Source organism: Centroberyx gerrardi, chromosome 1 (genome assembly GCF_048128805.1).
Source record: "Centroberyx gerrardi isolate f3 chromosome 1, fCenGer3.hap1.cur.20231027, whole genome shotgun sequence".
Taxonomy (NCBI): Eukaryota; Metazoa; Chordata; class Actinopteri; order Beryciformes; family Berycidae; genus Centroberyx; species Centroberyx gerrardi.
This window is the reverse complement of record NC_135997.1, coordinates 24,839,745-24,856,631: the sequence shown is the minus strand read 5'-3', so window position 1 is coordinate 24,856,631 and position 16,887 is coordinate 24,839,745. Positions and strand designations below refer to the sequence as shown.

At 41.4% G+C, this 16,887-nt stretch overlaps 1 protein-coding gene across 3 annotated transcripts; it reads left to right on the top strand.

Moving 5' to 3' along the window:
* Positions 1–341: 341 nt before the first annotated feature.
* ube2q1 (ubiquitin-conjugating enzyme E2Q family member 1) lies at positions 342–12,745 on the top strand. Of its 3 annotated transcripts, none has more exons than XM_071894305.2 (14): positions 342–667; positions 1,036–1,219; positions 1,624–1,728; positions 3,644–3,766; positions 4,122–4,175; positions 4,758–4,898; positions 5,631–5,715; positions 7,044–7,104; positions 7,223–7,313; positions 7,410–7,468; positions 7,683–7,731; positions 7,889–7,984; positions 9,136–9,202; positions 11,523–12,745. In XM_071894305.2, the coding sequence occupies exons 1-14, from the start codon at positions 660–662 to the stop codon at positions 11,552–11,554; spliced, it is 1,155 nt and encodes a 384-aa protein (XP_071750406.1). In that variant the 5' UTR covers positions 342–659; the 3' UTR covers positions 11,555–12,745. The 3 variants fall into 3 exon arrangements, with proteins under 3 accessions (XP_071750406.1, XP_071750405.1, XP_078138954.1); XM_071894304.2 differs by having other exon boundaries at positions 4,758–4,913; XM_078282828.1 differs by having other exon boundaries at positions 342–1,219; positions 4,758–4,913.
* Positions 12,746–16,887: the final 4,142 nt, after the last annotated feature.

Below are 16,887 nucleotides of genomic sequence, written 5' to 3'. Positions count from 1 at the left end.
TCCGTTCACATTATCAAAAACTACTGATGGGGGTAACCTATTTACAGAAATAATTTAAAAAGATGGCAACCTTATGACGTTTGATAATGTTGTTGTTGAAATTAGCTTTTAGAAGCGGATTCATTACCATTATAGTTATCAAATGGGTCAATGATAAATGTTCTAACTTTATGACTATCCCCACATCAAACATAATTTCCATGGCAACGTCATTTAAATTCTGGCAGCCATCTTGGTGGTACCAAAGGAGATTACAATGATACACCAGACAGGGCCCCTTCTATCCATTCAAGTTCTATGCTGAAGTTCTGTAAACAGTCTTCTGTGTTGTTTGGAACAGGAAACCAGTTGTTTTTCTCCTGCAGACAACTTAGAATCAAGTCGAGGCCATTGTACCTTTCAGAGATTTAATGTTTGACGAAATGATCCAGTGCCATAAACTTCTCTCTTTTCTTTCCCCTAAATAAATTGAGGGCGCGCTGAATGCTGGGATTCTGCGGGAACGGGGAGATTGCAGGACGCCATCTTTAAACCCCACAAGAAGCCAGCTACAGTCTAACACCGGGATGAAAGATACTGGCCTTACATCGGGATATAAGTTCTGATCGTGGGAATTGTATGTTTGTTTCCCGGCGAAGTAAATAATAAGGAATTGTCCGATGGAAATGTAAGGATACGGTTAGGGGACTTCGTAAGATCCGTAAAATGTTGTTGGTATCATAGGCAGACAACAACAATAGACGGAAAGACAACAACAACGGACTAGCTCGCTAGCGCGCTAGCATCTAGCCAAGCGCTGCGCTATTTCAAATGCTAATTACAAGCTAGCTACGTTAGCTAGCTACTTCGCCAGCAAATCTGTCCGGTTGCGCTGAAAATTGACTGGACGTTGTTGTTAGCACCAACTAGGTATCCAGCTACATCAGACAAGGCCATCCTTCCTGTCTTTGCCACTTTTTTCATCTATTTTGGACTGAAATTGCGTTGTGGCATTAGCTAGCTAAAAGCTAAGTCCCGACTTCTCCCCCTCCCCAGCGGCCCGGCCGGAGATGCGTGGAAGATGTCGGTGTCGGGGCTGAAGGCCGAACTGAAGTTTTTGGAGTCCATTTTTGATCCAAACCACGAACGCTTCAGAATCATTGACTGGAAGCCTGACGAGCTAAGCTGCCAGTTCAACGTAACTGGGGAAAAGCTGTTGATTATCCACTGTAATATAACGGTAAGGGGACAGGAATCTAACTGCGGGGGTTTATACACTCCCTTGTTTAACGTTAGCTAAAGTTAGCTGGCTAACTTGCTAGCTGTGCAACAAGCTAGCAGCACAACTGTACAATCTGATGCGATGCGGGACAGGTTTTGCGTAGTTGCATTAGTCAGTTTCATTGGAAGCTACGCAGTTTTAGTGGCGGGTTGGTTAATCTGACAATCCGACATTATAAACTGTTGACAAGCAATACTAGCTGGTAGCCAACATTGTACCCTGAAGCTCTAATGTCGCAAGCCTAAAACTGACTGACGTTATTTACTATCACCATGTTGAACCCTGCGATGCACAAGCACAAAGGCGGAATTTGTTTTTGTGAGCGTAACATGTTTTGATGTGATATAATCCATTTTCTTTAGGAATCGTATCCTTCTACGCCGCCAATATGGTTTGTGGACTCTGACGACCCAAGCTTGACACAAGTTTTGGAGCGTTTGGAAGATGTGAGAAAAGGCAGTACCCTGGTAGGTATCCAGGCCCACATGTTTCAGTATTAGTCACTGAAGAAAACTTAAAATGGTAGGGGTTACACATTTTGGAGGCCCGCTGATAATGTTATATTTGAATGTGAAGAATGACCCCGTCAAGGGTCCAAAATATTGTCCGAAGACATGTGCCATGTCATCAGAACCCACAGTGTGAATGTGTTTACTACAAGATAGGGATTATCTTGTGACGCAGCGGTTAGCTACACGATAACACAAAGGTTTATTGAGCAGGCCTGTTTTATGACTAGCTGTTTTCTTTGCCTCAATTTTTTTTGTCCCAACACGTTAAAACAAATTTGATTCAGTCTCAGTCAAATTGCCTTCACTGCATCTTTGAGGTATTATAGTTAAATGTTAAGAGCAGGGTTTATCTGACTTATTTGAGTTGCCGGGTTAAAGAATTATTGACCAGGCTGCTTCTCAGCAGGAACATTTTCTGTGCATTATGGTGACATAACGCCCACCTGCTGTGCTGGGCTTCATCAAAAGGAGGCAGCTAATTGTGGTGGTAAATCATCTTTTGGCTGTCCTTTTCCGTACCAGACTTTGATGTAATATGCTGGCAGAAAGAACTCGATTTAAAAAAAAAAAAAAATGAAATAAGTATATTGGGGATTTTCAGTATTGCTGACTATTTCCCACAATTCCACAAAGCTGCAGTCATTATTTATTAATTTTTTCCCCCATCATCCTATCAAGGTTTTGGCAATGTTGGACCAGTTCAAGAGACTGCTCACTGATGCAGGATAGGCCTTTTGCCATTTTGGTGTCATATTCCCTGTGTTTACACAGCTAGGGGTTTGTTTCAGTTTCCCTACAGTCATTCAAACATCAGCAGACAGCTTGCATGTTTGGCATCAATGTTGAGTGTCTGTGACTCAACTGTACTTGCTGTCAGGGAACCAGAGGGACGTGTCCAATTGGCAGGCACTACACTCCGAGGGTGGGTTTTCAGCAGACCAAATGGCCATGTCATTTGAACATTGAGACAACTTTTGAGGTCAGAATGTCTGTGACAAGCAGCTCCTTGTGTAAACCTATGTGGCGACGTCCTGAGCTTAGTTAGCCTACTTATTCATGCTGCATGCTCTGTTTGTAGGCCACAAGATATGCTTTTTATAGAAGTGTTGTCAGTTTTTTTTTTTGTGTGGGAGGAATCTTTTCTGCACTTTTGCACCATGGTCTACTTTCAGTAGATCATGGCTGTGATAAAGAAGTTGAAAAAGTTGATGTTTGCTAGAAGAGAGGCAAACTTTGCATTCCTCTGAGTAGATAAGATCAATCTCTCTTTTTGTCAAGGCTTCTTACTGTTTCGCAGATGTTTCAGGAAAAGCCTATATTTGAGGTTACTATCGCACTGCTAGCTGATGGCAACCTAATGGCTATACAATTGTTTTCATTTGAGTGCAAACAATGCAGATAGTTACTTTTTTGTACTGATTTATATTATCTTTCTGTTTTATGCTAAATTGCTCACTTTGAAGTCATATGTGAGTAATTAGCCTAAATATGATGCTGCACTGAAAGATGGTGGATGTGACATTTATTCAACACTAGCAGATGGAATGCACGGCAACACACTGCTTGGTGACTGATGCAAACAGTTCTTGTCTTTTGCTTCACCAAATCATGAATGTCACAGTGGGTTTGTCACCAGTAGGTAGATCACCGGTTTCATATTCAGAGTGCAGATCGATTGTAACGTGTGTTACTCGTGCAACAGAAAACGACACCCAGACTACACTCAACAAAAGCTAATCTTTCATTGTTTGCCTGCGACAGTCTATCTGTCACATGTCTATCACATGTCCTTATTGTGCAGCTGCTCTTGTCATCTTAAACGATCTATCTAACTCTGTAACCCGTTCTGTTGGTGTTTTGTCTCTCCTAGCTTTTGCAGCAGCTGAAGAAGCTCATTTGTGACCTTTGCCGGCTGTACAACCTTCCCCAACACCCCGATGTGGAGATGCTGGACCAGCCGCTGCCTGCAGGCCCTGTAGGACAAGACCGAAAGGCAAGGCTGCCTAATTCACTCTCGTCAAGTACTTGCCTGTGGCGTGGCACAGCCATGACGCTGGCCAGTATTTGATTTTGGGCGACATACTTTTTAGTGATATGGGAAGAATATTTGAAATAGTATTTGTACACTTGCAGACCGCTAATGCTCAGTTCTGAGATGGCAGCCTACATCACACAGGACCTTAATGATTTACACCAAGCTGTTCTCCAAGCAGATCAATAGGCTTTTACTATGGTCAGGGTCAGTAAAAGGTGGTCTTCTCTCTGACAAAATGACCAGTCAGCTCAGTGTGTCTCTTGTAAGCTACTTTATTCAGCTTGACTCAATTTCTTGCCTGTTGTGTTTGTAGCATGGCACAGACGAGGTCACATCTGAGGAGGAAGAGGAGGAGGAGATGGGAGAGGTATGTATTCTCTGTTCTAATACTTTTGATCTGTCGTTTTCAGTGTATTGCGCTAGGTGCTTAGTGATGACACACACTTGCGTATTTCCCTCCTATCTTAGTCGCACATCTTTTAAAAGAGGAGTGTTTATACTGTTGGAATTGCATGCTGTTGTGGTATGTGGTTTGGGAGCGTATCGGGTTTGATAAAGGTGACATTCTTCCAACGATCGCTTGATTCATTAGTGTGTGATGATGACAGCCCCTTCCTTCCTCTTCCCTCTAAATCAAACAGTCACTCCCTTATCTTCCTCCTATACTTGCACCTGATTATGCTCTTAACTTTTCTATCTTTTCTCCCTGGGCGTTAGTCATTTTATCTTAGCACTTCTCTATCATACATTAGTAATTTTATCTTAGCACTTCTCTATCATACATAACCATTCTAGTGAACCAGGAACATTTGTGGTATCTATTGTCTGGGCACTGTGGCTTTGACCCTTCTGTTGTTTACTATTGCTGGCATATATTGTTGGTGAACTAGGAATTAAAGCTTATTGTACAGTTGGACAATAGCCTAAAATGTAAAATGTGAACCAACAGGACATAGAGGACCTGGACCACTATGAAATGAAAGAAGAGGAGCCTGTGGATGGGAAGAAGTCTGAGGATGATGGCATTGAGAAAGAGAATCTGGCCATCCTCGAGAAGATCCGTAAGAACCAGAGGCAGGACCACTTGAACGTAAGTGCTCATTCGGTAAGGTGACCTTTCATACATTTTGGGGTGTTGGGGGGGGGCATGCACTTGATACTTAATGTCTTGGTTAAAATCTTGCATGCTTACTTGAAACAATTATGTAGGTAATGTGCATGCTCAGTTAACCACTTTCCCATTTTTACTTTCATAGGGTGTCTGCTTAAGGTAGTGGTGTCTTTTGTGAATGACAGGTTGGGACAGGTTTTGGGAAAAGATAGCTGAAAACAAAGCAGTGATAAGAGACTTCTCAGATAAATTTGTCTGACAGTAGGGAATGTGTCCTGCTTCTTAATGTGCTCCTATATACAGCACTTCCCCTTCAGGTTTCTCTGAGCGTCTGCCCTTCAAGGCAGTGTAGACTTATGAAAAGATTTGTTTGTTCCGGGGACGGTTCCCAGCCTGCTCATCATCCTGTTCAGTGGCTCAGCTGTGGGGCTGTCTTGGTATCTGAAATGCGTCAAAAATTCAATTATATCCTAACTATGAAACCAATGATGCACGCTTCTCATGCACTTTTTTAAAAGGGTGTTTTGAGAATCAGTGAAGCATTCTCTCAAGCAGTGTAGAGATATAAATATTGACGTCTAGTGGGATAAAGCATTCTCTTTGATGTTGGCCTATGCAAAGTACAGGTGACAGGTTTACCCTCACAGTGAATTGCGCAGCGCTGTGTTCTATGTCTTTATTGTTGCAATTGTTGTTGTTTTTATTTTGCAGGGAGCAGTGTCTGGCTCAGTGCAAGCCTCTGACCGCCTGATGAAGGAGCTTAGAGAGATCTACAGGTCCCAGAGTTACAAGACAGGTATGCACTCTTTTGCTCATTTGCAAATAACTTTAATATTTTTTGTTATAATCTCCTTGGTGTATCAGATAGGCAATGTGGGCACACCATGAGTGAAAGTACTTGAAAGTGAATTTAGTTACTTTTCTGGTATCGACAGCTTATCCGACTCTTACTGACTTGTCCTGATGTGGTAAACCTGACCCATATGGTGCACCAGGCAGTACTCCAATCACACCCTTCAGAATTATTTGCTAATGATCCATGTATGCTTTCGTAATGCTATAGGCATATTGGTAAATGTTTGACAAGAAGAAAAAAAATATTGTGTGTTAGATTTCATGAGCATTCCTATCACACAAATGAACACCAAATGGTTGTGCATTAGGCCTGGGACCCCATTTTACTTCACAGAAATCACAGACATTTTTTTTTTTAAATAATCTGTGCAGAATTGGCTGAAAATACTATGAGTGGGGAGTTAGCAGTCAAAATACATAGATAGATAGATAGATAGATATAATTTTATTTATGTGTCACTCCTCAACATACAGGTCAAACAGAGCAACAAACACAGTACCCCAATAAAAAAGGAGGTTGAGGACCACAGGTTATGAGACAGGCTAAAAATAATACACATAAAAAAAATACTAGAATATATATATATACATATAATGTGTGTGTATATGTATATACATATGTATATACATACACACAAATATACACACACATAAGTACATACATTCGTACAGATACATTGATACACATATACATACATACACACTCACACACACGAAAAATAGAGGTCATATTACACACACACAAACACAAAGAATATAAAACAATCTTAGTATTGCATTATAAAATTTAGACACTCATGAATGAACGTCTTCTGTTAAGGATGAGGTGGCAAGCTTTGGCACATTCGTTGATACAATATTTACCAGCTAAAACTACACACAATTTATTTAAATCATTGTACTCATTAAAATTTGCAACATGGTTAGAAAGTTGAAAAAAATAATTCAGAACAAATGTCTGTATAGAGTTCACAGTGTAAGAGTACATGGGCTTCTGATTCAATAGAAGCATTATTACATAGGGCACAGAACCGTCTATCGGCTGGAGTGTTTGTGTACCTACCAGTTTCTATAAGGTGCAACTCCACATCTGAATTTAGCAAAGGCGCTTCTGTGCTGCCTTGATAAGATACTTTGTACATATGGCTAATACATGTCATGCACTAGTCATGCATTAGTGTATGGAATAATAGGGGAAATTGTTCTTTCAGTTTCATTGTTCCTGAACCCTACCTTGACTTACCTTTATTTTGTCTGTTTCTTTTATAGGCATCTATTCAGTGGAGCTTGTCAATGACAGCCTATATGAATGGCACGTCAAGCTAAGGACGTAAGTAACTTTGGCATCTGTGATACATGACCATTGTTTTGTTGTAAATGAGTATGTTTCCCTTTTTCTGTATGCAGTCCATAAGAATAGACTGATTACACAATTTTACGACCAACAGGGTGGACCCAGACAGCCCGCTGCACAGTGATTTACAGGTCCTAAAGGAAAAGGAAGGAATGGATTACATTCTGCTAAACTTCTCATATAAAGTGAGCAAAACCTACATTGCACATTAATGGGTAAGGAAGACCATTATGAGTCTTTGAAGCCAGTAAATTTACCATTTTTGCTGGTCCTCTCCACAGGATAATTTCCCCTTTGATCCACCATTTGTGCGGGTAGTTTCGCCTGTGCTTTCTGGAGGGTGAGTTCATTAGCTTATATGCTTAAATTTCACAGTATCTTCCACTTCCATTCACCATTTTCTCGTCTAGGCCGAGTTTGTGAACAAACAGTAGTTACCATAAAGTAAGAAATAGTGAGATTAAAAAAAACAACCATCTGATCTTTGGAAGAGGACATCAAACCCTTTTTGTCTGATCTATGTCAAGTTCATTTTTTGTTTGCCCTTGTTCTAGTTATGTTCTTGGAGGAGGTGCCCTGTGCATGGAACTTCTCACAAAACAGGTATGTCATATGTACTTTTATTCTTGAACTTAAATGTAAGTCTGCTGTACATAATACCAATATTGCTAATTGTAATACTTTGTACTGTATTTGCATCTTTTACATTTTCTCTCTTATTAACTATAACTCTTATTTGCATTGGGCTTCGTCATTGCAGGGTTGGAGCAGTGCCTATTCCATAGAGTCTGTTATCATGCAGATCAATGCCACTTTAGTCAAAGGAAAAGCCAGAGTGCAGTTTGGAGCCAATAAGGTAAGCGGGCGATCATTGGGGGTTCATTCCATGTTAAGCAGTGTCCTGTGATAATGTGGACCTCACACAATGAATGATGTGGACCATGATGATGGTGCTTTGACAGAGAGGCCTGGGTGCCAGGCTGTCAAAGCTGGCCTGTTGTGCTGTGTGACCACCAGCTGGTCGTGGAGTAAATACTGGATATCTAGTTTTTGAATCCAGCTGGGGCGAGTTGGGGTGCAGTGTGCCACCCCTGGGAAGGCCCGGGAGATGCTTATCTCTTCGTGCTGCAGTTTCAGTTCACTTCATGCTGTCACTTTGCAAAGTTTATGTTCTCTTAGTGGCAGCTAATCAGGCTACAGGCTCCCCTCAGATTTTAAAATGTACCAAGCAATTGAGGACATTTATAAGCTACTTAAAAGAGCTTGTTCTCCCAGGTCGGTCTTGGGGTCCCATATGTTTTGACTTACATCTATGTTAGTTGGTTGTAAATATTTGTCGTGTTGTCCTGTTTGTCTGTGTTTATTTTTTCCTTTCTCCATCTAATGTTAACTGTCAAGTCGACTGGGATAAGATTTATTTGGAAAATATCATTTTTTTCTCTCTAAATTTCAGTACCTCCTTGACCTCACTATGAGAGCTATTTTATTCCAACTGACTACCGAGTGCCTCTCTCAAAAGCCCCTGACATTGTTGTTCGCTTAGGGAACCAAGGCCGAAATGAACACTGCTTTTTAGGCTCTTATTGCATAATGTTAACATAACAATGACTGTGAAGTTATTTATATCAGAAAGCTGCTAGCTGTATGATTTTAGTCAGTTGGCCTCCCTGTGTCTGAAAATTGGACCACTAGAAGTTTTTACTCACAATGGCAACAGAGGTGAAAACACTTGTTTTGAAAATGCATGTTTTTGAAGGACATTATGTAAATGTTGAGTGACGAGTTGCATCCACTCTCAGATTGTCATTGCATGGAAGATAACTGTATTAGCTCTATCACCATTGGAACACAACGTTCATGGGAACTAGAGGATGACCATTATCCCACCGTGAAATATACTTTTTTCTTCCTCCAGGAACACTGCTGTCACTGCTGTTTCCTGTTTTGCACTGTCATTGTTAACCTAGCACACCTTCTAAGGTTGACTGTCTTTTCTCTTTCATCCAGAACCAGTACAATCTCGCCAGAGCACAGCAGTCCTACAAATCCCTGGTTCAGATCCATGAAAAGAACGGTGAGTGTTATTGTCTCAAATTTCATACAGGGAGCATCGCTGACCTTGTTTACTGAAACCAAATCCCTCCCATGCATCAAAGCTTTGGAAAATGAGTGCTAGCACTATTGTTACTGTACTAAACATGGACAGCATTTACATGCATGCCGTCTTATTGCCCTTGCTCTTAGAATAATTGGTATGGTAATGGAAATGATTTTCACTGGCTGGACATAGATAACACCGTCATTACACATACACACTATAAGGGCCTCATGCTTGCTGCACATTAGTTCTACATTCATAAATACACAATGAGCGTGCCATTTTGGCTGTTGTCACCATGACTCTGTTACAGCCTGTCACTGCCAAACACTTTCATATCTCACATTCACCATTGTTTACACTTAAGATCTGCACAACTGACTTTACCCAACAGCAGCACACTGTTGTTTATTCTTGGTGGCTTAGAGAAACCAAAGGGAACCTAAAAAGGAAAGGACACCAGCTGGTTGAAAGTTTTCCTTACAGCAGATGGATGCAAAAGCCTCCAGAAATTTAAGTGTTCTGCTACATTTACACCTTATGCCTCTAACGAAGGCACTGGGTCTTTTCAAGTGTTTTTTTTAATGCCATTAGGAATAGAGCGAGGTGTCTGGAAGCAATGCAGATGAGCATTGAAGACTGTATGGCTGTATTTTAAAGTGAACAGTTCATTTCTGCTAGTGTGAGCCAGTGTGGGAAATGAGCCAGAAGCAAAATTATAGTGCCATAAATGCATTATTACAGATTGCTCTACAGTAACTGGATGGTCATCAAAAATTGACTCTTAAACAAGGTGTAAAACTATTAACTAAGTCAGCAAAGTAGTCTAAAGGTATACTGGTTGCAACCAGTTGATTGTGGAGGGCAAATTCCCTCAATGGAAGGGGAAATTCCAACAATACATGTGGGATTGGGACTGTCCTTAATTATACCATTAAGAACAAACGACTAATAAATTAGTTTATATCATTGGTTTAAATCATTGTTAATTGTTTACTAAACACAACTTTACAATATGATTTGGTCATTTAACTTTGTTATAGTGAATTGCATTAGCCTATCATGGTGCCCATGATTTGGTGTAAGCATATCATTTCATGATGAACACTTAAAAGGAATAAAGGCACAAACATTAGTGAATATGGCCAAAGTAAAGGATTTGACCAGAAATAAGTGGATAGTGGAGTCATGCTGACTATATAAATCAAAATGTCATGTTCAGGTGCACCGATTTAAGACTGTGTTATTACACAGGCATAGCACATTTATGTATGTGTAGTGAATGCATTATGACCATCCAGTTAATGTAAATGATTAAGAATTAGATGAAGCTCTTCACAAACACAGCAGAAAAACAAAACTTAAAATGTCTTAATCTAATGCAGTGGTCTGTAACTTCATATATGATTGATTTGACTATGAAAAAATGGTGAAACACAGCCCAGGTTGTGTCTGTGCTCCTGGAACATGACCATCTATGCTCATGTGTGTTGTCCTTGACCCCTGAGTGCACACCCCACCAGATAAACAAAATAAAGTGCAGGCGGAAATATGCAAATTGCACCCACCCCGCTAGGCTACACTGAGGTGGATTTCATTTCAGCAAAATAAAAGTCCAGAGCTAAAAACAGCTTGTCTGATTTTTATTATGAACAACAAGTCCTTTCAATCTATCCACAAAGCACTTAACCTAGTGTTTTGGTTCTCAGCCTATTCGAAGCAGACGTCAGTGGGGCTGAAGACATTGCACACAAAAAAAAATCACATGCACTTCATCCTAAACAGTTTCCTTTTTATTTCACAAAATGGTTAATTACAGAAGTCTTTAAATTTAGCTAACAACTTCTGATAACTCTAACACTGGTGTACATGCTTTATGGATGGACTGAAATGATTCTGAGTCTATGATACATTAGATAAGATTGGCACAGGGTGGCGTAGTGAGTAGGGAAATGTCCCTCAACTTCAATTCAAACCCCCTGACAGCAAACATCTGTCCTGCTGAAGTGTCCTTGAGCAAGACGCTGGATTCCCACCAGCTCCACCCTGCGCTCCGACCTCCCTGTGGTGCAAGAAGACATATTTCTCCTTCAGGCATCAGTTAGAATATCAAGGACACAATGTACATTACATGCAGGCCAGTAGGGAGCATTGGTGTGCATGTAAATGTAATCATTCATATTACCTTTAAGGCTGTTATAGGCATGTGTTGGAGGCCTGTTGACAGGTGACTGTGGATTGTTTGGTGCTCTGTGTTTACCGTATGGTCATACTGTATTGTTGTCTTTTTCCCCAGGCTGGTACACACCCCCTAAGGAAGACGGCTAGGACAGACTATTGCCATTTCTGCACTGGGACCACATGTCTTAGATATTTTTTTTTCTTTATGCGACCAATCTTTTTTTTTTTTTTAATTGTTCAAACCATTTTGTTCTTTTCATGAGAGTTTGAACCCCAAACCAAATTTCCCCTCATTCTGTAACCCCCCAGAAACTAGTTCTCACACACACGCACACATACACACACACACACACACACACCTGCCACTCACAACACAGCTCATCTGCTGCTCGGTAGGGGATCCTCTCTCTAGATATTTATCTTTCTTCACATCTGTTGTCTGATACAATCTAATTTTTCCGTTGCGACATCATCCCTTACTCCTCCAAGAAAGCAGTGGACTAAGTATCGTGCAAACTCACCCTTTGATTTTTGGCGTTGAGCATGCCAAGGTTACTGCCTGTGACTTGGGTCAAAGGTGAGGCATGGCTTAAGCTTCCAGCAGCGGCAGTCTGATGCCTCAGTCGCCGGACACTGCCTCTCTGGCCACAGACTGGAACTGAGAATGGCATGTGACATTCCCTCTTGTGACGCAGTGGTGGCTGGAACGGACATTTAAATGCTGGTGGTGGGAAGAACCACTGCCTCGCTCCCCGTGGATGGCCTCTGTAATATTCGTGCTCATGTAATATCTGTATAATGCCAAGATCCCTCCTCTGGAATAACATGCTTCTGAGGCTAGCTTGCTTACAAACCTCTTATCTTTTAAAGCTTGAAGCTCTGAGGTGGGGAGGAAGCTAAAGAGACTTTTGTGGCCTGGGTGGGACGGCCGTAATGAAGAACAGCATCCTGCTGAGCTGTCATCACCACACCCACCAACTAGACCACTCCCTACAGGCTACAGAGTGTATGGCTCAGCTGGCAACATACTGAAACATGACCAGGCAAAGCAGGGGCATGTTGGGATTTGATCACACTGTAATGTAGTTGATTTTAACTCCACATGTAAACATGTAAATTTGTATTTCTGCAAAAGGATTTAATTGTTTATAATGTAACCTTGTCTGGGTCTTTGGCTGGGCAGAGACTGTATTACTATATACCCTTGACTATTAACAGCAGGGGCACTGCAACTTCTCAAGACCCATTTAGAATAAGAAAAAAACCACATTGCTTCATGGATACTCTTGCAGAAGTAAAAAAAGGAACACCTTAAACCATGTTCTTATGTAAGCTTAATGACTACTGCTGTTTCGTTCTTTTTTTGATATTGAGTTGTAATCCTTAGATATGTTATCGGCAGCAATGACGATACCATTCCTCTTATTTGATGGCACCTCTTAACTATGATGGCTGTAACAATAATGGCATAGACACAGCTGTTTCTGGCATTCCAGAGATTTTGGCTATTCATATCTAATCACTCAAACTTGATGAACCTCAGTAAGGCTATGCAGTGAAGAGACAGTCTTGGTGTTTTGATGTACTGACGAAAATGAGTCCCAACAGCTTAACAGTGTAGTCACCTGCTTAGTTCTTGTAGCTGGTTCACATCCTGACCACTTTGCCAATCCTGCAATCTTAATAGTCCGAAAAAAGTGACCTTTACCTTCTGACTTTTCCTTGACCTCGTGGCTGTTAAAAGTGCAGCCAGAGTGTCAAATTCACAGCAATAGCCTTGACCATATACCCTCTGGCTTCACACCCGGGAAAATCAAGTCAATTCCATTTCCAGAATATTTGTTCAGGTTTGCTAAATATTTGTTCAGATTTGCCACAGGAAGGACCCAGCTCTTCCCATTGCCACCTCTCTCTGGTTACTATTCATAACCACTCTCAGCGCTGCTATACCCCTCAGCATGCTGAGTTTTAGATGTAATGTGAATTATATGCAGAAAACTGTGTGGAGCATTCCAATTAATGCTATTACACATTTGTTGTGGGTGTTTGTTGTGTGGGTATTCACATTGTTTTAAGTATGTTGTCCTGAAAACCAGCATAGAAAGCTTAGTTAAGCTAAATCAATCGTTCCTCATTTTTTGAGTTGATTTTGAATTTTCTCCAATACTAACCTCAGTCACAACACGGATATCCTCAAAACAGGTAGCGATGGGTATACAACGTACAACTGAGTCCACGTCATGGATTTGTTGTACCAGCCATTCCACTTGAACCCCAGGGTCGTCCTGTTCAGTACCTGTCTGACATTTGACGAGACTTGCATCTTGTTGTTGACACATGGCTATTCACCCTCTCACCACAAACAAAATCTCTACATAACTAACTATGGATCATTGGCATGGTTGTTAGGTGTTGTGGTGCCATTGGTGTCGTACTGTTCACTTCATTCTGGTCACATTCTGTCGAGCCCACCCCTGCGTTCTCTGGAGAAGCAAACTCAGGAATACATACTGCACACTTGACTTTGCAAGGGATTGCTTCAGAATATCGTCATAAGATGCAAGATTAAATGTGTCAATCTTTTTTTTTTTTTTTTTCCGGAGGGGTGGGAGGGCAGTTTTAAAATAGCTCCCCTTTTTTACCAATAGGCATTGCGGTGTGTTTTGCTGTTGGATTGCACACATAGACTTTATTTTGCTTTTCTGAATATCTTTCAGGTTGATAAATCCACACGTGATAGGCCTGTATTGTTGAGCAAGTTTTGGAGTGATCAAATATGTGAGGCAAGGTTTGGCTCCCACCCTCAATTTAGCTTGCTCTTTATGAGTGGGTTCAGAACACTTGTCTACCCTGTCTCTTTGATATTGCTGTCGTTTGCATGTCAATATATCAATGAGTGTTTTTTCCCAAGCTACTGAAGACGTTGGGTGGTTGGGTGGGTTGATAAGACTAGATGTATCCATTTTTTTCCTTACTCATTTACTTATATTGTGGTTTGCCTACATCAGGGCACAGGGCCATCTCTCCCTGGGCCAATTGTTTAGTGAACCAAGTCAGACACAATTTGAGAAACATGGACTACAATACATTCTACCTGTCTGGATCACCTTTAAAGATGCCAGGATTCCCAACATAGTAGCAGTTCAGATTCTTGTGCCATCAGAACTATTGTAAACCTACATCTTTAATCTGGCACTAAGGATAATGCCACATGGTGTACTCTTGTCTGTTGTGCAGTGAATAACAGCTTCTCTTACACCAGTGTAGGTTGTCTGACTAACAAAACCTCCTCTGCTTTGGCAAGCAACATACTGGTCTGAGATCTGAACTAGCCTGATTCTGGGTTCCTTACCTTGCTTCGTTCTGCGGTGGCCGGGTTATAAAGTTATGCACTGTTAGCATGCTTTGGTTTTGTTTCATTTTTTCCATTGCAAGGGTGATTTCGACCATGTACAGTAATTTGTAAACTTGCATCAAGTTTATGAATAAAGAATTTTATGAAATATCTTTATTGTGTGTTTATTTTTTTTCTTTTTGTTTTGTAATTAGAATAGTTTAATGATAGGGCATCTAAAACAATGATTGGTTACTGAGTGGTCTAACTTTGCAGCCCCAGCCAGCTGGTGGTAATCTCCCAGCCTGCTCAGTAACACTTGAAATCTAAATTGTTGCTGTTACTGACATTGGCATCAAAATTTACTAATGGGTAAAACAGTGGAGTGTAAACCAGCTACTAGACATTTATCATACTTTCCAGCAGATGGTGTCCTTTGCAAAAAAGTTTCAAGGTGTCATTTTGTGTCAGCCCCTGCAGGCCCACATACAGTTTAGACCTTGTTCACCACTGAGACTGATAACTACGTATATCCTGGGACCTGAGTTTGCTCAAATTTATAGTGTCTACTATTCATTGATTAATTAAAACCAAAACATTATGCATTACACCTCGGGGATGAGAGTGGAAAATGAATGGCTGCATAATCTGAATGAGTGAGTCAGGTTTTTAAGTCTATCCTGCTTGGAATTCCTGTATTACTGGATTTCCTCTTGATTTTTCCCACTATTTGTGCCACGTTCATAGGCTTTGCATTACTGGAATACTGTGTATTAGGAAAGTCTGTCGTTTATACATTGCTATCTTTGTGTGTGCCAAGAGTCGCCACTAGATGGTATTGGAACATCTTTGTTACTCGGGGACATCAGCTTTTTAGGCATTGGTGATAATCATACACAGTAGTGTTGTCTGCTTATAACATCAGTCAGCAGTTAATGCTCCATTATTGCATTCCTGCTTTGCTCTTACCATCTCGCCGACTCATTTCCTTCAAGGTTGAATGAATGAACAACAAGGCCAGTTGTTTCAGTGCGAGGAAGGCTGTCAATGGGATACAGTCTGATATAGACAGCTCATTTTGCCTCATCAATGTGTTTGAGTCAGAGATTGTTATGGCGAGTTGGCAGGCTCTGCGCTCTCACAGACGTAAGGTCTGTGATAAATAGCCAAATCAATCCCCATCAGTTCTTATGAGAAGCGGGAGAGCTGTAGCTGATAACATGATGACCTGCCCTCTATCGAATCCTTGGTCGATTCTCTCATTGCAGCCTGGACAGTTCTGGATATTATAGAAACCACTCAAACCAAGTAACAGGATTGTGATTTCTCATGGTATCATGGATTTTGGACATAGCCTCCAACTCCCATTCAGTTCTAATCAGATACGGGTCTTTTCCTGCCTATTTTCTTGTTTATTTGTGTTCCTGACCATCCCATACAGAAAAAGTGCATTATAGAAGTCTTTCAAAATCCACTGACATGAATCTTAGAGGTACTGCATGAATCAAGTCAACTTGACAACTTACGGCATGAATAAAGCGGACCTGGTTATTCAGTTAATTTGAAAAGTACTGCCCACAAGGATCCAGAAACATGCTGACAGCACTGAAACCATCTTCCATTGTGCACCATTGATAACTTTAATCATATTTCAGGATACCAATTTTGCGAGGCAGACAGCAGACTTGGACGCAAAGGGCAGAGTGAAGCAAGCAGTGGGAGAGCAAGACAGAGAGAAGTGGAACTCCACGGTTCCCCAACCGAGGCTAATTGCCTATTATTGCAGCAGTTTTTATTTGTGTCATTTTTGTTTATTTGGAGGGTTCGCCGGCTGACCTCTTGGCTGGAGAGGAGCAGGCCTCATTATCCAGCCTCAGCCAGTCTCTGCGTCTGTCCAGCCTGTCGCTCGCTTCAGACGGAACACTCTGGGGAGACCGACAGGGCTCCGGGCCCGGAGGAGAGAGACTGTGTGTCTCTGTGATTAACTTGGTAGTGCCCACACTGAGACGGCGAGATACGGCCGACTTTCCCTCCTCCACCCTGGGCCAGAGCAAAGCGCACTGTGGCCCGCATCCAGAATCAGCTGGAGTTGATTGATAGCCTGCGGCTTAACGGTCACGTCCATCAGAGCCTGACTTTCACCGCT